Source organism: Pan troglodytes, chromosome 19 (assembly GCF_028858775.2).
Source record: "Pan troglodytes isolate AG18354 chromosome 19, NHGRI_mPanTro3-v2.0_pri, whole genome shotgun sequence".
Classification (NCBI taxonomy): Eukaryota; Metazoa; Chordata; class Mammalia; order Primates; family Hominidae; genus Pan; species Pan troglodytes.
This window is the reverse complement of record NC_072417.2, coordinates 89,567,430-89,592,445: the sequence shown is the minus strand read 5'-3', so window position 1 is coordinate 89,592,445 and position 25,016 is coordinate 89,567,430. Positions and strand designations below refer to the sequence as shown.

The window sequence follows — 25,016 nt, the reverse complement described above, 5'->3', positions numbered from 1 at the left end:
TAGCTACTTGGGAGGCTGAGGCAGGAGAATCAAGGCAGCTTGAACTCAGGAGGTGGAGGTTGCAGTGAGCCGAGATCATGCCACTGCACTCCAGCTTGGACAACAGAGTGAGACTCCGTCTCAAAAAAAAGAAAAAGACTGCAGGAGCCATGATTGCACCACTGTACTACAGCCTGAACAACAAGAGTGAGACTCTGACTCAAAACAAACAAACAAACAAACAAAAAACAGTAAGAAAGAAAGAAAAAAGTAACGCAGGTCTCCAGGGATGGCCTTTATACACAGCTGAACAGGTTTGCAGCTGATAGAGATCTGGGCCTCAGATGGAGACTAATTCAGGAGTCACAAACAGAAAGCTGGTTGTTGAAACCATGAGAACAAAGAGTTGCAGGCTGGAGTTACTGGGAGCTATGTGTCAAATTCAGAGAGACAGATGCAGCAGAATTAGAACTGGAAAATGTGGACTCCCTTTGGAAGGATGATGGTTGCTAGTGACTTCAGTGGGTACAATTTCAATGGCATCGTAGGTAAGGAAGTCAGATGCAAAAAGAAGCAGAGACAGAATAGACTCTCTACCAAGAACTTGGATGAAAGAAAAAGAGAGTAGCTATGAAGGGGGCCAGCTCCATGGCGTTTTTTGTTTGTTTTGCTTTGCTTTGCTTTTTAGGATGAGCTATTTGGGGCATGTTCATAGGCTGTGATAAGGACCTTGCAGAGGGGGCAGGGAGGGCTGCTGAAGCAAGAGCTGAAGAATGGGAGGTCACAGTGAAGAGGCTGGCTCTCCCTGGAAGGAGGAGAGTCTGGAGCAATAAGGTGAGGGTGCATGGGCAGGATCATGCTGTGAGCAGAGGGACCAACTGACCTTTTGTTCCAGGCTCTTTTCAAGAATGTTGGTATAGGCCAGGCGCAGTGGCTCACGCCTGTAATCCCAGCACTTTGGGAGGCCGAGGCGGGCGGATCAGGAGGTCAGGAGATCGAGTTCATCCTGGGTAACATGGTGAAACCCCATCTCTACTAAAAATACGAAAAATTAGCCAGATGTGGTGGCGGGCGCCTGTAGTCCCAGCTACTTGGGAGGCTGAGGCAGGAGAATGGCGTGAACCCTGGAGGTGGAGCTTGCAGTGAGCCGAGATCGTGCCACTGCACCCCAGCCTGGCGACAGAGTGAGACTCTGTCTAAAAAAGAAAAAAAAAAAAAGATTGTTGGTACAGCAGACTGCCTTGGAAGATAAAGATAGTGCCTCCCTCTGGAGCAGAGGGCAGATTTCCTCACTATCCAACGTAATAAAGATAATGTCTCCCTCTTGGACAAGAGCAGGTTTGCTTGCAGCCCATTATAAAAGATTCTGGTTTCCTTATCTCAGGGATTCTCAGCTGTGCTGCAAACCCATTGTGTGTGCAACACTCACCTGGGCCTCTCTGTATCACTCTCATGGGGCTTGAGGAGTAAAGAGAAGTGACACAAACATGATGCCTATGTTGCTTGCTGCACCATGAGTAATAAAGTCCTTTGTCTCTGATCCAGTAGTCTTGTGTCTTCTACCAGCATCCACAGAACTATGGCAGTTTCATTGGTTAGCTTGTAAGGAGAGCAAAATCTGCACAGTTCTTAACAAAAGATGACTTTGAACTTGGGGGCATGGGAAGTTGAAGGTCACTCCTGATGGGCTGCATTTTCTCACAGGTATGGCTGGGAAAAGAGGAGGCTTGAGGAAAGAAGTAAGTTCTAGAATCATTGTTGAGCAGGATAGAAGCTGGAGCTGAGCAAGGATAAGGAAATGGCTGATGTTGAGAGCCAGCTGAGGCCAAACTTGTGTTCCCAATTCACACTCTGGAATGAGCTACACCTGACCCCTCACCCCCGCAGCACTCAGCCAGGCCAGGGACAGGCAGCACAGGAGAGGCAGAGGCAAGAGTGAATCCAGGTCAGAGTTTTGCTGGGAAGAAAGCCAGGAACACAAGAGAATCTGGGTTACTGATGCAGGAGTAGCTCAGATTATAACCCAGGGAGTCCTGCCTAGATAGGAAAGAAAGCTGCTGAGAGAGGGTTGGCCCACTGGGAGAAAAGGGAAGGATGGAGACCCTGGAGGTCCTGTGAGGCTGAAGATGGGAGGAAGGAGAACTCCAGGTGGGTGGGTAGGAGATCTTGGTGTGAGGGGAGTACTGCCATTTAAGGCATTGGAGGTGGACCTGGATTATTAACACAGATAGGGGGTTAACTCCCACACAGGAAGAGAGCACCCTCTCCCCAACTCTTAAGACTGGAGTCCTGAGGCCTGGCGCAGTGGCTCGCACATGTAATCCCAGCAGTTTGGGAGGCCAAGGTGGGCAGATCACCTGAGGTCAGGAGTTTGAGACCAGCCTGGCCAACGTGGTAAAACCCCCATCCCTACTAAAAATACCAAAAAAAAAAAGCTGGGCATGGGGGTGCACTCCTGTAATCCCAGCTACTGGGGAGGCTGAGGCAGGAGAATCGCTTGAACCTGGGAGGTGGAAGTTGCAGTGAGCCGAGATCACGCCTCTGCACTCCAGCCTGGGTAACAGGCTGTCTCAAAAAAAAAAAAAAAAAGACTAGAGTCCCGGCAGGGAGAGGCTGGGCTGTGGTGGGGGCCAAGTTTGTAGGTTTGTAAGTGGAAAGTTGAATAAATTACTAATGAATGATTCTCCTTTTCTCCATGAAGTAGAGGGTAAGGCACTTACTGAGAGCAAGGGCTAGGAGGGATATTTATGGGCACAGAGAGAGGGTCTGAGGAAATGTGAGAAGCCAGTGATCAGGGGATAAGTAACATCTACAGGAATTTTGACAAGTAAACCCATAAAGATTGAAATGAAAGTCGTGACACCATAAATTCCAAGTAGTGCCCATCTGCGGGGTAGCAAGATGAGTCCGGCTCTGCTGAGCAGTCTTGGGGTGAAGGAAAGAACTGGCCCAATGTGAGTGACCTCCAGTGACCCTGACTTGGTAGGAGTACTGAGACTGGATGGACTGAATGGCCATTCCTGACCACAGGCCCAAGCCCTGGGAGGTTTTCGGGAAGCCTTGCAATCAGACAGGTACCTGTTGCTGCACCCAGACTTCCTCGGATACATGAAGAACAGATTAGAGCCGAAGGCACGTGACACGGTAGCCTAGGTCCCTCTCATCCTTGCAGCCTGCTGACAGTTGGGAGTCTGGGGCATGTCACAGCTTGCCGCATGTCACAGCTTGCCGAACAGTGGCCACTGGAGCACACCCATCTCATCCACCACTCACTGCCAGGGAGTGTTCCACTTAGAGAGCACGGGTGCTGAGCTTCCCAGCCCTTTCTGATGCTGGAGCCTGCTAGACCAGGGGTCCCCAATCCCAAGCCTGGTCCGCGACCTGTTAGAAACAGGGCCTCGCAGCAGGAGGTGAGTGGAGGGGGAAGGAGCATTACCGCCTGAGCTCCGCCTCCTTCAGATCAGCCTCGGCATTAGAGTCTCAAAGGAGCGCGAACCCTTTTGTGAAATGCGCATGCCAGGGATCTAGGTTGCGGGCTCCTTATGAGAGCATCTTAACTCATGCCTGATGATCTGAGGTGGAACAGTTTCATCCCCAACCCCCCCACCCCCACCCCCCTCCGTGGAAAAATTGTCTTCCAGGAAACCAGTCCCTGGTGCCAATAAGTTTGGGAACCCGTTGTGCTGAACATTTCAGGTGGTCTCTCTGACTGGCCTCGTTCTGTGAAAGGAACTCAATGCGATCGAGGGGACTGGCCACCCTGGATGGTTACCAAATAAGCGCTGACAGCCTTAGCTCCCCCACGAAACCCATCACGGCAAGCTCCCCACCTCACCCCCTTTTCCCCCCTCTACCGCCAGCCCAGAGACTGAGCTGTCGGGTTTTGCTCCTCCACCCTGCCCGCCCCCTCCCAGCTGTCCTGGCGTCCGCAGACTGACAGATCTGAGGGTCCTTTGGAGGGAGCCGGGCAGATCTCCTCCCGGCCGCCGCCCACCCGCCACAGAGTCTGGAGGCCGAGTGCCGGGCCCGCAGAGGGCAGAGCGCAGCCAGCGCAGCAGGTGGCGGCGTCTACCCGCGCCTAGCTAGCCCCGGACGGCGCGAGGAAAGCGCCCTGCCCAACCCGAGACTGGCGGCCTCCCGGGGCTGGGCTCTGGAGAGAGCGCAGTGGCAGGAGTGGCCGCTGCCGAAGTCCCCCGGGCAGGGGGCAGGGCCAAAGGAGCGCGCGCTCTGGGCGCCGGGGCGACACTCCAGCCCCGGGGGACCCGCCGCCCAGCTCCCGAGGGTGCGGCAGCCTCTGGCCACTCAGCCGGGGCCGAGAGGGAGCTGCCGGGCGGGGAGGCGCCGCAGGCACCCGGCGGGCAGGGCGGGGCAGGGCAAGACGGCCGCCTCCGCAAGTGCCACCCGACCCACCCGGGCCTCTCCCTTCTGCCTGGGACGTCAGCGGACGGGGCGCTCGCGGGCCGGGGCTGTATGGGGCTCCCGCGCGGGTCGTTCTTCTGGCTGCTGCTCCTGCTCACGGCTGCCTGCTCGGGGCTCCTCTTTGCCCTGTACTTCTCGGCGGTGCAGCGGTACCCGGGGCCAGCGGCCGGAGCCAGGTAGGGGCTGCCGAGCGCAGAGCGGGAGGGCGCAGGGGCGACCAGGGCGCGGGGAGGGTCCCCAGCCCAGGGCTCCCCGGCGGCCCGCAGCCCTCAGCCCAACCTCCGCGTGGACCCCTCTGGGGCCAGCTCTCAGCGAGGACTCGGCCGCGGCCCTTTGTCGCCAGAACCCTCTCCCAGCCTTGACCTCGCGCTGCCCGGACCCCGCGGCCTTTGCCTGGGTCCAAGGAAGACCTCGCCCCTGTGCACTGGCGACCCGCCCCGGTGCCCCTTGTTGGTGAAGTCCTCCTCGGCCTGATAAGTACACTTTCTATTGTCGAAATCTGGCTGGGTCCCCGAAGCAGATAAAAACTTCCTTTTTTGTCGGGAACTCTCCCTCGGTAACGTCAGATTCTGCTTTTTGGGCAGGGGCCCAAGTCTCCGGTTTCCAACTTCGCGGGGACCCTCCGTCGGGCCGCGGCCAGTCACCTTTCCCGCCCGCTGCGGTCTCTGTCCGCCCCGCGCCCGCTCCCTTCTCCCAGGCCTCCGCTCGCCGTGTCTGGATAAGCCCAGTGCCGGCGCGATCCGCGAAGAGGCGGGCGCCCGAGGGAAAGAGGGGTGACTCCTGGCTCCATCCGCGTTCTCCTCCCCGCGCCGCGTCCTGCGCTCCACTCCCTCCTCCTCCCTAGGCACTTTCCTGGGTGTCCCACGAGGAGAACCTGGGAGCCGGCCTCTAGCAGGTGGTGGTTCCGGTGACTGAAGAAGCCGCAAAACGATTTCGCTTAGCTTAAGAAAGGCGGACCAAGCCGTGCGAAGTCTGGGTTTGGGAAGAGGGAAGGGCCCGGCAGCCTCAGGGAGAGGCCTCCAGCCCCAGCCTTTCCCTTCCTGGAGCTTTTCCATCTGCGCACCCCCTACCAACCTTGCTGGGGGCCTAACGGGATGAAAACAAAATAAGTATCTGGTCTCCACAGATGCTGTCAAAGGATACACCAAAAGTTGCAGAAGAATGTGAAACAGCTTGCCAGTGATCAGGAGTCCAGCACTCTTAGAACAAAGGGTGCTTGCCCCGCCACGGTGACTTAACGCCTGTAGTCCCAGCACTCTGGGAGGCGGAGGTGGGAGGATAGCTTGAGGCCAGGAATTCGAGGCTGTGAGCTGTGATTGCACTACTGCATTCCAGCCTGGTTGACAGAGCGAGACCCTGTCTCAAAAGAAAAGGAATCCTTGTCACTTTTATGTAAAGATGTTTAAAACACAAAGTATCTCAATGCAAAGAAAGAATACATGTTTGATATCAGCCTGGGCAACATGGCGAAACCTCGTCTCTACCAAAAATACAAAACTTATCCGGGGATGGTGGTGCATGCCTGTGCTTCCATCTATCTATTCCGGGAGCTGACCAAGATCCCTTGAGTCTGGGAGGTCGAGGCTGCAGTGAGCTGTGATCGCGCCACTGCACTCCAGCCTGGGCAATACAGCAAGGTCCTGTCTCCAGAAAAAAAAAAAAAAAAAGTTCGAGGTGATGGACATGCTAATTAGCTGGTTTGATTATTATACATTACATACACGTATTGAAATATCACACTGTGGCCGGGCGCGGTGGCTCACGCCTGTAGTCTCAGCATTTTGGGAGGCCGAGGCAGGCGGATCACGAGGTCAGGAGATCCAGACCATCCTGGCTAACACGGTGAAACCCCGTCTCTACTAAAAAATACAAAAAATTAGCTGGGCGTGGTGGCCGGCACCTGTAGTCCCAGCTACTCGGGAGGCTGAGGCAGGAGAATGGCGTGAACCTGGGAGGTGGAGCTTGCAGTGAGCCAAGATCGCGCCACTGCACTCCAGCCTGGTGACAGAGCGAGACTCCATCTCAAAAAAAAAAAAATATCACACTGTACCCTATACATATGTGCAAGTATGTGCCAATTAAAAATAATTTTACAAAAAGGAAGAGACCTGATCTAGCAACTCAGCCCCACTTTGCATGTGACGTCCTGCCCCACCAACACCAAGGCCCTCTGGCTGCCCTGGACCACTGCCTATGGGGTAGCCCTGCTCCACAAGGAGCAGAAAAGAAAAAAAAAAAAAAAAAGGCCTTCACCAAATGTGGTTCCTCGACCTTGGACTTCTCAGCCTCCATAACTGTAAGAAATGAATTCCTTTTCTTATAAAAATAATCTTTTGGGGACAGTCTCACTCTGTCACCCAGGCTGGAGTACAGTGGGTCTATCTTGGCTCACTGTAACCTCCACCTCCTGAGCTAAAATGATTCTCCCACCTCAGCCTCCCAAGTAATACATTATCTTCTTTTTTTTTTTTTTTTTTTTTTTGGGACAGAGTCTCCCTCTGTCGCCCAGGCTGGAGTGCAGTGGCCCCATCTCGGCTCACTGCAAGCTCTGTCTCCCGGGTTCATGCCATTCTCCTACCTCAGCCTCCCGAGTAGCTGGGTCTACAGGCGCCCGCCACCATGCCCAGCTGATTTTTTGTATGTTTTAGTACAGACAGGTTTTCACCGTGTTAGCCAGGATGGTCTCGATCTCCTGACCTCGTGATCCGTCCACCTGGGCCTCCCAAAGTGCTGGGATTATAGGCGTGAGCCACCGCGCCCAGCCCCGAGTAATACATTTTTTAAAAAACACAAATTAAAATTGTTTCAGGGTATCTAATAGACTTTAAGTATGAAGTTTACTATACTTCTATTATAATGCAACAATGCTTTTTTTAAAAAAAGATCTTTCCTCTTTTCAAAATGTAGTATGACTCAAGCACCTGGCCCTTTCCTGCTGTTTCTCTGTATTTGCACTGTAGCTTAAACCCCAGTGCGGGGCAGCTCAGGACTCAGCCTTGCTGTGGGAGGTAGATATTTAGTCTGGGAGAGAGTGGGAGGTGGATGGCATTCTGGGCAGAGCCGGCAGGCCACATGAGCTTCCCCAGCTTGGGACTGCAAACGGACATGCCTGGCTACCGGGGACAGTCCAGGAAGATGGGCAGCTGGGACACGGTCTACAGAGCCCAAGGAGAGGGCTCTTTAGTGCAGATTAGAGTGGAGCCCAGTCTGGGCATTTCCTCATGGCAGAATCTGGATCAGTGGGTCCCCACATGGGCATTTCTATTAAAAGTTGTTGTTGTTGTTTAATAGGAGAGTGAGAATCAACATAGGGCTGCCAGTTACTATCCATTGTCAACGTTATGTTTTTAAAAAGAGAACATTTTAGGGCTAAGTATTAAGAATATGAAGGCCGGGCACGGTGGCTCGTGCCTCTAATCCTAGCACTTTGGGAGGCTGAGGCAGGCAGATTGCTTGAGCCCAGGAGTTTGAGACCAGACTGAGCAACATGGCAAAACCCCATTTCTACTAAAAATACCAAAAAAAAAATAAAAAATAAAAAAAAATAGCCAGGCATGGTGACACATGCCTGTAAGCCACAGCTACTTGGGGGACTGAGATGGGAGGATCGCTTGAGCCCAGGAGGTCAAGGCTGTAGTGAGCCAAGATCCTGCCACTGCACTCCAGCCTGAGTGACAAAGTGAGACCCTGTCTCAAAAAAAAAAAAAAAAAAAAAAGGCTGGGCACGGTGGCTCACGCTTGTAACCCCAGTACTTTGGGAGGCCGAGGCGGGTGGATCACAAGGTCAAGAGATCAAGACCATCCTGGCCAACATGGTGAAACTCGTCTCTACTAAAAATACAAAACTTAGCTGGGCATGGTGGCATGCGCCTGTAGTCCCAGCTACTTGGGAAGCTGAGGCAGGAGAATCGCTTGAACCCAGGAGGTGGAGGTTGCAGTGAGCCAAGATGCACCACTGTACTACTCCAGCCTGGTGACAGAGCGAGACTCCGTCTTAAAAAAAATAAAAATAAAAATAAAAAAGAGAATATGATCTAAGTTGTGAGTAAAATTAGCTTTCTGAAAAACGCAGCACATGGTCTGTATATCTCCTCAGGCTGGTAAAACCTCCCAGAAGGGCATGCGCAGGCTGGTCCCCTTCCTACGCCCTCCCAGGTGTCCCAGGCACTTGGATTCCTGAGAGGGAGGGGCTGGAAGGATCAGTAGGAGTGGGGCTGGGAGAAGTGGCTGAGCACCAGGGATACTCTGAAGTCACACCAGGCCTCCCTGAGGGTGGGTAGTTCAGGGCAGCAAAACTGAACTTGGGGGTTCCCCATCATCTCCTTTACAGCTCTACCCCTGTCCCCCACCCGTCTCAACTCTGCCCTGTTCCGCAGCTCCTCCGTCAGGCTCTCCAGCCTGGCTGCACAGCAGAATCACCTGGTTGGGGTGGGAGGGTAGGGACTGGACTCACCAATGCCCTCCCCCGACCCCAGAACAATCAGATCAGAATCTCAGGATTTCGGGGCTGAGCAATGGGGTTTTTCAAGCCTCCCTGGGGGTTCTCATAGGCAACCTAGGCTGAGCACCACCGTCCTAGTTCCTTCCCAGAGGGGGTCATTTTGTGCTCATGAGCAGGAACTACGGGATTACGTGGGCAGACAAGTGGACAGTCCAAGGGGGCAAGGGAGGGATGGGGGAAGGGATCAACTCTGCTCTTTCTGGGCCGTCCCTCCAGGGTCTTATAGGAAACCTAGAAACCAAAGGGAGGCAGATCCTGGGTTCCCTTGTGGCTCAGGCATCTCAGCACCTAGAAGCAGGTAACAAGAGACCTTTGTTTCTCTTGCAAGCTGCCAACCCAGAGTCCCCTCCACCTGTGGCTGCTGGGGTGAAGGGAGGGGTCTGAGAGAAGCCTGGCCACCTTTTGAAAGGGTAAGGACCCCTGTTCCTTCCTTCATGTTTTCCTTCTGCCCTGATTCAGGGGCCACCTAGCGCCTGGGAATTGGGCATTGGGAGGCGATAGTAACACTATCCCCTTACTGCCCTCTAGAAAGGACACTAATAATAGAGGCTGACACAGCAAGATCCTTTCTCTTCCTCCTTTAGGAGGTAAAAATAATATTTAGAGAACACATTTTTCTTTTATTTTCTTTTTGAGACAAACTTTCACTCTTCTTTTTTTTTTTGAGACGGAGTCTCACTCTGTCACCCAGGCTGGAGTGCAGTGGTGTGATCTCCCCTTACTACGAGCTCCACCTCCCAGGTTCACGCCATTCTCCTGCCTCAGCCTCCTGAGTAGCCTGGGCCTCAGCCTCCCAAGTAGCTGGGACTACAGGCACCCGCCGCCTCACCTGGCTAATTTTTTTGTATTTTTAGTAGAGATGGGGTTTCACCGTGTTAGCCAGGATGGTCTCGATCTCCTGAACTTGTGATCCACCCGCCTAGGCCTCCCAAAGTGCTGGGATTGCAGACGTGAGCCACCGCACCCGGCCAGGAGTTTCACTCTTTCACCCAGGCTGGAATGCAGTGGTGTGATCTCAGCTCACCACAACCTCCACCTTCAAGCGATTCTCCTGCCTCAGCTTCCCAAGTAGCTGGGATTACAGGCATGTGCCAACATGCCAGCTAATTTTTGTATTTTTAGTAGAGATGGGGTTTCACCATGTTGGCCAGGTTGGTCTCGAACTCCTGACCTCGTGATCCACCCACCTCGGTCTCCCAAAGTACTGGGATTACAGGCATGAGCCACCGTGCCTGGCCACCTAGAGGACACTTTTTATATGTGCTAACATACACTCTCTGTTTGAACCCTCCTAACAATCAAAGGAGCTCAATATGATTATCCCTATTGTATAAATGCAGAGACTGAGGTTCTGAGAAGTTCAGCAACTGCCCAAGATCACACAGCAGCCAAGTGGTGGAGACAGGTTGCAAACCCAGGAAGTGAGGTTTCAGAGCTGTCTTAGTCTGTTTTGTGCTGCTATCACAGAACACCTGAGTTGGATCATTTACAAAAAACAGAGAGTTACCTCTTATGGTTCTGGAGGCTGGGAAGTCCCAGGTCATGGGGTCTGTGTCTGGAGAGGGCCTTCTTGCTGCATCCTCATAGATGGAAGGCAGAAAGACAAGAGAGCACGTATGCTCCAGAGAAGAGAGGCTGGATTCATCCTTGTATCAGGAACCCACTCCACAATAACTAACCCACTCTTGCAATAACCAAATTAATCCATTCATGAAGGCAGAGCCCAAGTGACCTAATCACCTCTTAAAGGTCTCATCTCTCAACACTGTTGCATTGGGGATTCAGTTTCCAACACATAAACTTTGGGGGACTCATTCAAACCATAGCAAGAGCCATAACCGTAACCAGGATTGTACTTCAGGAGTGGTGGGCGTGACCCACACAAAGGGGAAGGAAGGCCCAGTCATCTCAGACCTAATGCCTGCCTCTGGGGCCCTGTCAGGGAGATCCTTCAGATGGTCACAGTTCCAGGTGGCTGGCAATCTTTTCTATTTTCATATATTTTAAGCCACCATCTCACTGTTCCTATAAACTCCACATTTCTGCCACTTGCTGAGGGATGCCTTGATCTCTGAGTTTACACAGTGAGGCAAAACATAAGAAAGTGACAGTATCCTGTGTGCCTAAAGAGAAAGACATAGCAAGAATAAGAGCACAGAGCTGGGCGCAGTGGCTTACGCCTGTAATCCCAGCACTTTGGAAGGCCAAGGTGGGCAGATCACCTGAAGTCGGGAGTTCGAGACCAGCCTGACCAACATGGAAAAACCCCATCTCTACTAAAAATACAAAATTAGCTGGGTGTGGTGGCGCATGCCTGTAATCCCAGCTACTCAGGAGGCTGAGGCAGGAGAATCACTTGAACCCAGGAGGCAGAGGTTGCAGTGAGCCGAGATTGCACCACTGTACTCCAGCCTGGGTGACAAGAGCAAAACTCCCTCTCAAAAAAAAAAAAAGAATAAGAGTACAGAAGTGAAAAAATCAAAAGAACAAACAAACTTTTTTTTTTTTTTTTTTGAGACAAGGTCTCACTGTCACCTAGGCTGGAGTCCGGTGGCACAATCACGTTCACTGCAGCCTTGGCCCCTGGTCTCAAACAATCTTCTTGCCTCAGCCTCCTGAGCAGCTGGGACTACAGGCGCCTGCCACCATGCCCAGCTGATTTTTTTAATTTGGTAAACATGAGGTCTTGCTATGTTGCCCGGGTTGGTCTCCAACCCCTGGTCCCAAGCGATCCTCCCACCTCAGCCTCCCAAAGCACTGGGATTACAGATGTGAGCCACCACGATGGGCACAGACAGACTTTGTCCGCCCCTAGAGCTAAGGGGGTTGGTCAGTCCAAAAGCTTCCAAGGGGTAGGTCAGAGCTGCTGACCCCTGCTTTTTTCTGCTTTTTCCCCCAGGGACACCACATCATTTGAAGCATTCTTTCAATCCAAGGCATCGACTTCTTGGACAGGAAAGGTAGAGTGGTCGACTACCCCGTGGCAGTTTTGAGCACCCTCAAATTAGTGGGGAGGAGGGAAGAAGAGCAAACGAGAACACTCTCATGAGATTGCTGGGCAGGAGCTCTTTGGAACGCCCTAAGTTACAGCTGAGCATCCGTCCCTTCAGGGCCTCTCAGACCTGACCAATAGGGTTTCTTGTGGCCCAACAGCAGAGAAGGATGAATAAATATGTACTCATGGGGTGTAGCCAGCTGAACAGTTCTTCGGAGTCTTAAGATTGTATCTTAAATAGTCCTGTGAATTTTATATTCTACTCCTCAAAATATCTACTTCCTATAAAAGTCACATTTAAACTGCTCACCCTGGAGCAAACTCCAAGCTCTGAAAAGATGCCCTTGCTTGCCCAGAAGGTTTGAGAAGCTTCAGGGCCCTGCCTCATAACCTTAAGTAACAGACAGCATTAATTTTGGGACTTTACCTGCGTTCTCTCACGGAAGCCTCGCAGCAACCCTAGAACGTGGCCCTTACAAATGAGCAAAATGAGGCATCAAGAAGTTAAGTACCCCGCTCAGGTAGTAAGAGGTAGTCCTGGAGTTTGAGCCTCTTGTCTAGAACCTGGCTCAGAACCACTGCGCGATACAGCCTCCCCAACCCCATCCCACTCCAACCCACCCTGGCTCCATGTGCTGCCGATAAGCAGGATGATGACTGTGTTGTTCTGGATTAATACAGGCTTAAGAGGTGTTTTCCATGCCCAAGAGACTAAAATGGGACATGCTGACTGGGGCCTCCAGGAGAAAGATTTCACTGCATGCTAGAGCTTAGCGACAGCCAAGCTGTTCAGAGACACAGCAAGTAGCCCGGGCAGGTGATGGAGGCCCTGTCTTAGGAACAGAGGCCGCTGGATGTGGTGGCTCACACCCGTAATCCCAGCACTTTGGGGGGCCGAGGTGGGCAGATTGCCTGAGTTCAGGAGTTCAAGACCAGCCTGGGCAACACAGTGAAACCCCGTCTCTACTAAAATACAAAAAATTAGCCAGGCATGGTGGCGGGCTCCTGTAATCCCAGCTACTTGGGAGACTGAGGCAGAATTGCTTGAACCCAGGAGACGGAGGTTGCAGTGAGCTGAGATTGTGCCACTGCACTCCACCGTGAGTGACAGAGCAAGACTCCGTCTCCAAAAAAAAAAAAATACAGAGGCCAATGGACACTTGGCCGGCAGGCTGAAGAGAGGCCTTGAGCACCTTAGGAGTGCTTGGACCAGGTCATCTTCAAGCTTCCTAAACTCTTTTCCACCTTGAGCCTTGAGCTGTTCGATGCTAATTGACGTATGTCCCCACCTGGTCTAAAACAAAGGGTCTGAGGTGGCTTTTGGACACATATAAGAAGGCAAAAACGGCCAGGCGCAGTGGCTCATGCCTGTAATCCCAGCACTTTTGGGAGGCTGAGGTGGGTGGATCACCTGAGATCAGGAGTTCGAGACCAGCCTGGTCAATATGGTGAAACCCTGTCTCTACAAAAAATACAAAAAATTAGCCAGGCATGGTGGCAGGCGCCTGTAATCCCAGCTACTTGGGAGGCTAAGGCAGGAGAATCGCTTGAACCTGGGAGGTGGAGGTTGCAGTGAGCTGAGATCATGCCATTGTACTCCAGCCTGGGCAACAAGAGCGAAATTCCGTCTCAAAAAAAAAAAAGAAAGAAAAAAAAGAATTTGTTAATTTGTTCCAACAAGATTGACATATTAGGAAACAATCTGAGCATCACATTTTGCTTTTTTTTTTTTTTTTTTTGAGATGGAGTTTCGCTCTTGTTGCCCAGGCTGGAGTGCAATGGCGCCATCTTGGCTCACTGCAACCTCCGCCTCCCACGTTCAAGCAATTCTTGTGCCTCAGCCCCCCAAGTAGCTGGAATTACAGGGATGTGCCACCACGCCAGGCTAATTTTGTATTTTTAGTACAGACGGGGTTTCACCACGTTGCTCAGGCTGGTCTCAAACCCCTGAACTTAGGTGATCCACCCACCTCTGCTTCCCAAAGTGCTGGGATTATAGGCATGAGCCACCGTGCCCGGCCTGGATTTTTTTTTGAGTGGTTTTGTCAGTGAAAACTCTAGGTTAACATAGAAACCACACCCAACTCAGCAGAGCCATGTAGGAATACACAAAAAGTACACACATGCGCACCTGAAATCTCCATCAGCTTCACCGAGTGTGTTATGGGTTCACCTGCCCTAGTGAGTCTGGTGGCACAATTCCCTCCGATTTCAGACAACTTCTTTCCACCATTTCACAATATCACACAAACTGCCCCCTTCCGGCACCCACTTCCACACCCACTTCCACATCAATCTCAAGTATTCTTTAACCACGGGACATCAGTAAAACTGTGCTTCTGTCTTTCTTCGATTTGTATCTTTGGTTTTATGCATTCCTGACAGCGTTTCAGTGTTATGTCACTCATCCCATTTTCTCATAGGCCCGTGGTTTTTCGTTTTGCTATTGTTGTTTTGTTTTGTTTTTCAGATGGGGTCTCACTCTGTTGCCTAGGCTGGAGTGCAGTCTCAGTAGCTCACTGCAGCCTCAATCTCCCAGGTTCAAGCAATCCTCCCACCTCAGTTTCCCAAGTAGCTGGGACCACAGGTCTGGGCCACCATGCCTGGCTAATGAAAAAACATTTTTTTGCAGACATGGGGTCTTGTTATGTTGACCAAGCTAATCTGGAAACTCCTGGCCTCAAGTTATCCTCCCGCCTTGACCTCCCAAAGCGCTGGCATTAGAGGGGTGAGCCCCCATGCCCAGCTGCCCCATGATCATGATTGCATAGCTTTGCATAGCATGGTGATATTTAGCCACTCATAAGTTGCATTATAGCAGAAATTACTGTACAGCTATTTCCTGCTTTGTCTTTTGATCAAACCAATGGCTTAACAAAGAGCGCCATTCAGGAGTAATAGAAGGCCCACCCAGGCCATGACTGTGTGCGATTCTGAACTTGTGGGGTCACGGGCAGACAAGGCTGGGGCCTGTTTCCTGACCTCACCCTCCCTCGAGGCCCACAAGTACAGAGGTGCTGTGTTCCTTCCCCGTGGCTGCTGGAACAAATGATCACAGCCTGGGGGGCTTCGATCCACAGAAATTGAATCGTCACAGTTCTGGAGCCCAGAAGCCCAGAATCAAGGTGCTGGCAGGGCCACGCTCCCTCCGAAGGCTCGAAGAAAGCCTCCCCCGCCTTTCCCCAGCTCTGGCGGCTCCACTGCTCTTTGGCTTGTGGTGCATCGCACAGATCCCTGCTTCATCATCACCCGGCCTCTTTCCACAGATGCTAGTTAGGGCCTGACCTCACCCTATATGACCTCCTCCTAATTCCATCTCCAAAGACCCTAGTTCCAACTAAGGTCACATTCCAAGGCTCTGGGTAATGAATTTTGGGAGGACACTTCCACTCCCTAAAGGCACCACTGGAAAGAAAGACTATCACGGATCTTCCTGGCAGCCTGTTCACACACAAATTATACAGCGAGTACCAGTAGGGTTAGGGTTTTGCATCCAGGGTGACAGCCTCAGCTCAGCCCAGGCTGAAACTACTCCACCAAAGGGCAGGCAGGTCAGACCCATGCATCAGAAAATGCCCCAGAGTTTGCTCAAGCGTGAGATGAAGGAGTGTGAGGCCAGAACCACCAGGCCAAGGGGACGTGGCCTCTGGGAGAGGAAGAGCTGGGCAGGCTAAATCCAGAAAGTTCCCAGACCCCCTAGCTGCCAGCTCAGTTCGAAAATGCAAGGATGGGCCAGGTGCGGTGGCTCACGCCTGTAATCCCAGCACTTTGGGAGGCCGAGGCGGGTGGATCACGAGGTCAGGAGATCAAGACCACCCTGGCTAACATGGTGAAACCCCGTCTCTACTAAAAATACAGCCGGGCGTGGTGGCCGGCGCCTGTAGACCCAGCTACTCGGGAGGCTGAGGCAGGAGAACGGCGTGAACCCGGGAGACGGAGCTTGCAGTGAGCCGAGATGGGGCCACTGCACTCCAGCCTGGGCGACAGAGCGAGATTCTGTCTCAAAAAAAGAAAAAAAAAATGCAAGGATGACCCCAATCTGGAGGGGACAGGACAGGCCTTCCCTCACAACTCACAACTCCCCTGCAGCGTCTGCAGGGCCCCACCCACCCCAGCCCCCACCTAACGGGGCTCAGCCGTCACCTTCCCACCCACAGGGCCAGGCCTGCCGACACCTGCTTCACCTGGCCATTCAGCGGCACCCCCACTTCCGTGGCCTGTTCAATCTCTCCATTCCAGTGCTGCTGTGGGGGGACCTCTTCACCCCAGCGCTCTGGGACCGCCTGAGCCAACACAAAGCCCCGTATGGCTGGCGGGGGCTCTCTCACCAAGGTAACCCGCGCCCGCCGTCTCTCACCTGCCTTCTGCCTCAGCTTCCTGCTCTTTGCCCTGAAGTAGGCCAGGCCTCTCTGCCCTCATAGCACTGGTGATGCCAGGTCTCCCTGACCCCCTCTCTCCTCCCAGAAGCCCCAGCTATGCAACTCCTGCCTCACCTCCCTCCTCCATCCAAGCACCCAGGGGTCAGTGAGAGTCATGGGGCTGCCCCCGCCAGTGGGCCTCACCGTCCTGGGGCCTCCCTGGCAAGAAAGGCTGCAGCGTCCAATGGTGGCCAAGGACAGAGGCTGTGGGGCCTCAAACCACCTCACTCACAGTTGCTGCTGCAGGAACCCCCACACTGCAGGCCCAGAGCCCCCTCTACATTATACCTGCACCCAAACCCCCACAGGCCTCCGATTCTTTTCTTTTGCAATATACAGTCTTTTTTATTTTTGAGACGGAGTCTCGCTCTGTCACTCAGGCTGGAGTGCAATGGCACAATCTCAGCTCACTACAACCTCCACCTCCCGGGTTCAAGTGATTCTTGTGCCTCAGCCTCCCAAGTAGCTGGGATTAGGCATGCACCACCACGCCTGGCTAATTTTTGTATTTTTAATAGAGACATGGTTTCACCATGTTGCCCAGGCTGGTCTCGAACTCCTGGCCTCAAGTGATTCGCCCACCTCACCCTTCCAAAGTTCTGGTATTACAGGTGTGAGCCACCGTGCCCAGCCCAGTCTTTTTTAAGCCCTGAGCTCACTTCTCTAGCACTAGTCTTAAGAAGATAAGTTATTCAAGTTCTTAAGACAAGTGAAGGCCGCCAAGCCCCCTCTTCCACTGTCAGCTTTTCAGTTCTCCCCCCACAGACATCTCCTTCCCCTCCCACCCTCTGTGCTTCTTGGGAGGGACTAGGGTCAGGCCTCAGGGGAGATGGGGCACCAGAACCAGCCTAGGGAAGGCCCCAGGTGCCCCCGATGCCAGCCCTCCTCATGGCTGCTCCCCATCTGTACCCACAGTCATCGCCTCCACCCTGAGCCTTCTGAACGGCTCAGAGAGTGCCAAGCTGTTTGCCCCGCCCAGGGACACCCCTCCAAAGTGTATCCGGTGTGCCGTGGTGGGCAACGGAGGCATTCTGAATGGGTCCCGCCAGGGTCCCAACATCGATGCCCATGACTATGTATTCAGGTATGAGGGGTAGGGGCTGGGGAGGGGCGGGAGGGAGAGTTGCCTGGAGGGTGGGGGTGTCTCCCCCAGGGGCGGTGGGCTATGGCAGCAGTGGCCTGGGCGGCTCAGCAGTTGTGACCAGCACACGGGCATGGACAAGGCAAAAACAAACAGTAGGCCCTGAGGACGGAGCATGGGTGCCCATGCAGGGGACCCAGGAGGAAGCAGCCGCCAGGGCCAGCTCTACCCACTCACAGGGAGTCACCCCTTGAGGTCTGGAGGAGTGGGGGTCTGGTTGACAACTGGGCACTGGTACTGCCATGGGCAGAAGGGAGTGGTCGTACAGAAGCAGGGGGATAGGCCAGGCAGAGCCGTGGAGATGGAAGCAGAACAGACGGCCTGGTGTAACCGCAGACACTGACCGGCCTCTGTGCCGACCAGACTCAATGGAGCTGTGATCAAAGGCTTCGAGCGCGATGTGGGCACCAAGACTTCCTTCTACGGTTTCACTGTGAACACGATGAAGAACTCCCTCGTCTCCTACTGGAACCTGGGCTTTACCTCCGTGCCACAAGGACAGGTGAGGCCTCTGGCGGGCACGCCATTGTGGTTGACAATGGCACCATTGTTCCTGGAGTCCCCTCAGTGGGGGCCACAGGGCTCACACACCCTGGTCCAGTGGATGCTGAGGGGGTGCCAGGACTCTGGATGCAAGATACGGCCACTGAAGGTGAGGGGGGATCTGGTCCCGGACTCCCTGCTGATTCAGGCGTCACAGGACTCCTCTGCAGCATGGGATGCGAATGGCCAGCATTTACCCAACGCTTGTGACTTGCCAGGCACTTTACAGAGACCGTGCAACCCATGGTTTTACTGGTGCGGGGATAAAAGCCTGGTGCCTTTCATTCAGTGAGTCAGCGGTAGGGTCAGGATTTGCACCCAGAGTACCCCCCACCTCGAGAGCTGGCATTCTTTGGGGAGCTCAGACTCCCAGGGGAAGGGGATTTATGGAGTTCCTCCTCCCAGCATGTTACAGGGCACACACACGGTCACCACAGCAGCCCTGAGTGGGACCCGTGTACCCATTTCCAGATGACAAAGTAGGGACGCTGAGAGGTTCAGGAACATGTCCAAGGTCACCCAGCTGGAACCATCTAGATCTAGGACCCTCTGACCCCAGCGCTGGGGTTGTTTCCATTTCCCCACACTGGCCCCTGGAAGAATGATGTGTGGCCTCTTGAAATCTCACAATAGCCCTGTGTGAGAAATTGAGGGTCAGAGACACTGAGGGACGTGTCCCAGGTGGCAGCCACTGCATGCGAGCCAGCATCTGGCCCTACCTGCTGGCCTCCAGGTTCCTCCACCCACACCCAAAGGCCGTAACTCAAAGCTTCCCTCCTCAGGGGCTGTGGGTGCCACAGCCACAGGGTTAGGGGATCTCAGGAAAAGGGGATCTGCAGCGCCGGAGGAAGCTGAGTTGGGTTTCTAGAAGCTTCCTCCCCTGACCAGGGGCTTAAGGAGTGTCCTACCATAGTGTCTACACCACACTGAGTCCTCACACTAGAACCTCTCTTCTGTGAAGTGGAACAAAATAGAGCAGCTTTAGACTTTTGTTTTGTTTTGAGACGGAGTCTCACTCTGTCACCCAGGCTGGAGTGCAATGGTGCGATCTCAGCTCACTGCAACGTCTGCCTCCTGGGTTCAAGCAATTCTCCTGCCTCAGCCTCTCAAGAAGCTGGGATTACAGGCACACACCACCACGCCTGGCTAATTTTTGTATTTTTAGTGGAGATGGGGTTTCACCATGTTGGCCAGGCTGGTCTTGAACTCCTGACCTCAAATGATCCGTCTGCCTCGGCCACCCAAAGTGTTGGGATTATAGGCATGAGCCACTGCGCCTGGCCTTAGTTTCAGCGTAGCCACAGTACATGTACGAGTTATCTATTACTGTGTAACAAATGATCTCAAAACTTGGTGGCTTTAAACAACAAATATTGACTATCTTGTGGTTTCAATGGGTCAGGAATTTGGGGGGAGCTTAGTGGGAGGTTTTGGCTCAGGTGCAGATGATGGGCTGCATCATCTGAGAGACCCAAAAGCTTGACTGGAGCTGACATCAAGATGGCGTCTCACAGGCCCTTGCCACTTGGGCCCCCTGTAGGCTATTTGAGTATCCTCACGACATGGCAGCTAACTTCATCCAGAGTGAGTGATCTGAGAACGTAAAGGAAGCCACAGTGCCTTTTATGACCTAGTCTCTAAGCCACACACCATCACTTTCCTCTTTATCAGAAAAATCCTGTGCATGAGTCGCTAAGTCCAGCCCATACTCCAGGGGATGGCAATTGGGTGCCACCTCCTGAAGGAGCATTAGAGGATTTGTGGACCTACATTGAAACCAGTACAGCACCTCTGGGTGGGAATGAAAGGTATTTAAGGGAAATTCTCCAGTCGGCTCAGGGGGCAAGGTTGGGTGGAGGGCTGTCCACACTGAGGAGCTAAACATGTCCTGGTTCCCCTCCGGGCTCATTGTCTCTATTCTGACAGGACCTGCAGTATATCTTCATCCCCTCAGACATCCGCGACTATGTGATGCTGAGATCGGCCATTCTGGGCGTGCCTGTCCCTGAGGGCCTAGATAAAGGGGACAGGTGAGCAGCCAGGCCGTGGTGGTGTGGGGCGTGGCAGAGGGGCAAGGGACACTGTGGTCATCTCCTTTTTGCTCCCAGGGCCCATCATGGGGTAAGAGGAGGTGGGTGAAGGGCAGCAAGAAAAGCCCTAAGAATTCAATCATCTCCAATTATTCACATAACAGCACTGGGAAATTCTACTTTTTGTCTACCCCTGGAAAGCCCAGGTGACCCTCCGGGTTCCCAGTAGCCCTCTGGGGGCAGTGGGCTGGGGGTGGGAGAGGCAGCTCTTCTGAATGGGCTGAGCAGGTCTGGCTTCTCGGCTTCGGGCTGCACTCTCCCTGCCCAGCCCAGCCGCCAGCGGCTCCGGGTCACAGACTGGGCTGGGTCTGCTGTCCCACTGAGCACACTGTGCTGGAAACCAGAGTTGGGGCCAGTCTGGGCCACTCCTCCTGCTGGGCATCCTTCCCAGGGTCATGCCCATGAAACGGGAGAGCAGACTCGAGGCCCAGCGTCCTGAGAGGCGGAAACAATGGGCCCTTTGTCTTCTTTCCCACCTTCCTGCACAGCAGGCCTGGGTCCAGCTCTCTTGAGCCACGACCTGACCCTCATCTGAACCTCCTCCCGGGGGTTCTGAGACAATCTCTTGTCCCTGAGATCAGGTCCCTAAAAACCGACGCCACTGCTGTGGCCCAGACAACCAGCCCTCCTATCTCGGCGTCTCGCTGAGGACATCTTCCCCACCCCCACAGAGCGGCTTTACAGGTGGTCCTTATGGGTTAAGGGCTCTAAAGCCAGGCCCACCCCACCCCCGCTTGGTGATTACCCAACAATTGCTTCCACTGCTGGTCTGAGCTGGGCTTTGTGACACGCTGGGCTTGGGCCCTTGGGGGCTGCCTCAGAGACATCGGGTGGACCTAAGCCTCCCCAACACCAATGAGCTCCCCTTCCCACACCCCTAATCCATCCCCTATGCAGTCTCCCTCCCAGTCCCGTTCCAACAACATTGTCTCCCCTCCAGGCCAGCAGCCTGCCCCTTCCCCCTCCCCCACTCGGGGCTCTTCCTCCCGGCCCCCCTCCCACCCTCCCACCCCAAATGCCTCACAGCCCTCTTCCCGGACTTCGTCCCTGAACCCCAGTCCTCAGGTCCAACACGTGCCCCGCGGGGCTGCCCAAACCCCCACCCCACCCACCTCCAAATCTCCCTCCCAGTCTGGTTTCAAATCCCTCTCTCGAAACCCTTCCCTAACCCCCGCTGTGCCCCCCAAGTCCTCCTTCTACAGCCCTGCCACCTCATCTTCCTATATCGGGCCAATTCAGAACATCCCGTCCTATATCACCCCCTATGTGCCCCGCTTTCTGAAGGAGCCCCCCTTTTTCCAGCCCCCCACAGCACCACTTCCCCAAAACCCATGCTTTGCCTGTCCCTCTCCCTGCCCTGCCCGGAAGCCCCCACCCCCTCCTGACTCACTCTACTTACCTCTCCTTCCCCCGCCCCCCCACCACCCCCAGTTTAACTGCCCCTTCCCAACTCCCCCCGGTCTGTTCCTGCCCCCCTCCTCTCTCTCCTACACCCCTCCCGTGGAGGTCCTGGTGAGCAGGAAGCCGCACGTGGTCCCCACCGTACTGCCTGCCACCTTCTACACCCCCTTCTCCCGCTACTACTCCCAGCCCCGCTCCTACCGCTCAGGGTACCGCGGCTACTCCGGCGCCCTGACCCTCCCCTCCATCTCCCCCTTGCAATACGACGGCTCTGGGCGCTCTGTCCACTTCTATCATGGGTCCTAGGCCGCACACCTATTTTGGACCAGAAGCCTCTGCCAGTAAATTCAAGCTGCTACACCCGGACTTCATCAGCTACCTGACAGAAAGGTACGGAGTGGGGTGCCTGAAGAACAGCGTCCCCTTCCTTCCGCCTTTTACACACCCACCCCACATCCAGTCAGCGCCCTTGCACGAGCCCCACGCACTGACCGATAACCAGAGCTCCACTGTCCCGAGTGCTGTGTGCGAAGCACTGTCACTTCATTTACTGTTTTATTTAGCACCTTGATAGAGGGAGGGTGATATGTGTCAGTCACCAGGAAATGGACAGGAAACTCAGGATAACTCAAGGAGGTTTATACAAAGGCACAGACTGGGAGTTGGGGCCATAAGGTGCACAGCAGCAGTGGCGCCGTCAGCAGCAGGGCATCAGAACCTTCAGGCCCAAACACAGCCAACACAAGGTGCCGGAAGGAACCCAGGGACCAGCCTCAACCCCCTTCCCTCCCTCCTGCCAGGGGTTCTCAATGTGGATGTGCATATGGTCCTCATTTGGGGTTGTCACAAGGGTGGTGGGGGCAAGTGCCATCAGTGGGTAGAGGCCAGGGATGCTGCTGAACATCACAAGAAGCACCTGGCCCCAAGTGTCAATAGCACTGAGACTGAGAAACCCTGCTGTGGACCAGAAGCTCGAATCCCAGGGCAGGGAGCAGTTGGAGGGGTGTGTGGATCTGGGGAGGCAAATGAAGCCCCTCTAATTAGTCCCGTGCTACAGAGGAAGACAGGCTCTGAGAGGTCAGGTGTTCGGCCTGGCACAGCTCGATGTGAACTCGGGCCTGAGGGCAGAGCCCGTGGTCACACCCTGGCCTCACTCTTGGACTGTGTGGGTCCAGTCACAGGGTCTGAGCTCCCTGTCCCTCACGCGTGATTCCTACTTAATCAAGATGTGGAGTAGAGAGAAACTGCAGTCTCAGGCTAAATAAACAGGCCACCTATGCCCTTGGCAGTGTGGTTACTTAGTAGCTTGGGGTGAAAACAAGCTGTTGCCAAAAGGGGGAACCTGTGGTTCCTTTCTCACTACCCTCTCCCCCAACCTTACCTAAGGTCTCAAAGATCTTTGTATTTAGTCCACTTGGACCAAATAAAGAACTGATTGGAGTAGAAGGCCCTCAGTTTTTGAAGTTTTCCCACCTATCTGAATGTGTAGTTGTGAAGTGTGATGATAGCCATCAAGCTAGTGAGCTGAAACGTCTCTTTTTGCTTCCAGGTTCTTGAAATCAAAGTTGATTAACACAAATTTTGGAGACCTATATATGCCTAGTACCGGGGCTCTCATGCTGCTGACAGCTTTGCATACCTGTGACCAGGTAAGAGGCCTTCTCTTCCAGAAGCCCATGCCGGCAGAACACAGGATAACAGAACCCAACAGGATCCCGATATCCCTTACCTCGGAGCTGGGACTCTTGGCCTCTGTTCGTGGAATCCCCAGTTCCAAGAGTGCTGCTGGTACTGCTCACTTCCTTGCCCACAACCCAGGGGACTTTGAAGGACAGGTCCTGGGCCAGCCTTGCCTTGGCTCCTGACACCTGCCCCAGGCTTCCTTCTTTCACTCTTCTCCAAGGCAGCCACTCAATACGGTATTTAAGGCTCAAATCATCAAACTGCCCTTGTGAAAGCCAAAGTCCTCAACATACTGGGCCAAATAGGGACATTCTTTTATGGGGACATCCTAGAGCTGGGGTAGGGCAGCAGGTTTAGCCTCCCACATGCAACTACTTTGAAATCACCGTTAAGAGTCATTCCTGATGGGATATGACCCACGTGAAGCTCGTGGAGGCAGGGGCCAAGCAGCAGCTTTCAAGGAGAGGCCGTGACCCACGCTAAAGCTGGTATGGAGAGCTGGGGGCCAAATGCCTCTCCACGACTCACACCTAAATCTTTTCCCTCTTTTTTGAGACAGGGTCTCAACTCTGTCACCCAGGCTTAAGTGCAGTGGTGTGATGATCCTCCTGCCTCAGCTTCCCAAGTAGCTGGGTAGCTGGGATCACAGGCATGTACTGCCACACCCGGCTCTTTTTTTTTTTTTTTTTTTTACTTTTTGTAGAGACAGGGTCTCACCATGTTGCCCAGGCTGGTCTCAAACTTCCAAGCTCAAGTGATCCTCCCACCTCAACTTCCCAGTGTTGGGATTACAGGCGTGAGCCACCACACAGGGCCTTTTCCTATTCTGATGCAGGAGTGTCTTGACTGCAGTCCCCAGTTAGGATAGAGAGAGTAGTAATGGGCTTTTGCCTCCACCCTCAAGTTCCAAATCCAGCTCTGGCAATCACCAGCTATGCCAAGTGGGGACACAGTGAGTCACCCCTGAATCCATCTCCCCACTTGCTAAGTGGGAATAAGCCCTAGACCATTATCCTCACCTCAGCAGAGGGACACCTTTCTAAACTCATGTCACTTCACCCAAGTGTCTGTACACACTAGACGCTCAACAAATACTAATCCAACGACTATCCTTGCCCAGGTCAGTGCCTATGGATTCATCACAAGCAACTACTGGAAATTTTCCGACCACTATTTCGAACGAAAAATGAAGCCACTGATATTTTATGCAAACCACGATCTGTCCCTGGAAGCTGCCCTGTGGAGGGACCTGCACAAGGCCGGCATCCTTCAGCTGTACCAGCGCTGACCCCAAGGCACTGAGCCCTTTGCTTCTTCAAGAGTTGCGGCCCTGATCCTCTCAAGTGGCCAAAAGCTTTTTTAACTTTTCAATCTTCACCTTCCCTTCTTGCCAACAGAGGGCACTGGGGTGAATTCAAGATTTTCATCGAGGTCTGTTCAATATAGGACACCCCAGCTTGTCCTTGGCTCATCCAAGAACTCTTCTGTATCTAAAACAATACATCTCAATCTTGGCCAAGGGAAAATGGACTGCTTTGCTGGATTGGCCCTGAGCAACTTTAGGAAATGTCGGTGGAGTGTTCAGCAAGATCAGACAGCAGTCCAGGTCAAAGGCAAACACACACGCTCCAGCCCAAATCCTCCTTGTGGCACATCCTACCCCAGAGGCTAAAGTGATTCAAGGACTCCAGGACACCTCTTAAGAGCCTTTCTAAGAACATGATAGGCTTACTTCTGCTCCATAATAAAGTGGGAGAAAAAAGCCAGAATATAACTTAAGACTAGATAACTGCGTACATGATGGACCATTTTTTTTTTGGCTGGGTAGAGAAATCATATAAAACGC

General features: G+C 53.6%; 1 protein-coding gene across 1 annotated transcript; it reads left to right on the top strand.

Moving 5' to 3' along the window:
* The first annotated feature begins 4,449 nt into the window (after positions 1–4,449).
* Positions 4,450–24,458, top strand: ST6GALNAC2 (ST6 N-acetylgalactosaminide alpha-2,6-sialyltransferase 2). Its single transcript, NM_001193664.1, is given in 11 exon segments — positions 4,450–4,530; positions 4,533–4,539; positions 4,541–4,574; positions 11,799–11,859; positions 16,052–16,226; positions 17,228–17,396; positions 17,817–17,955; positions 19,923–20,026; positions 21,794–21,877; positions 23,037–23,136; positions 24,291–24,458. Coding segments are annotated over 11 exon segments (1,122 nt in total).
* The last annotated feature ends 558 nt before the right edge of the window (positions 24,459–25,016 follow it).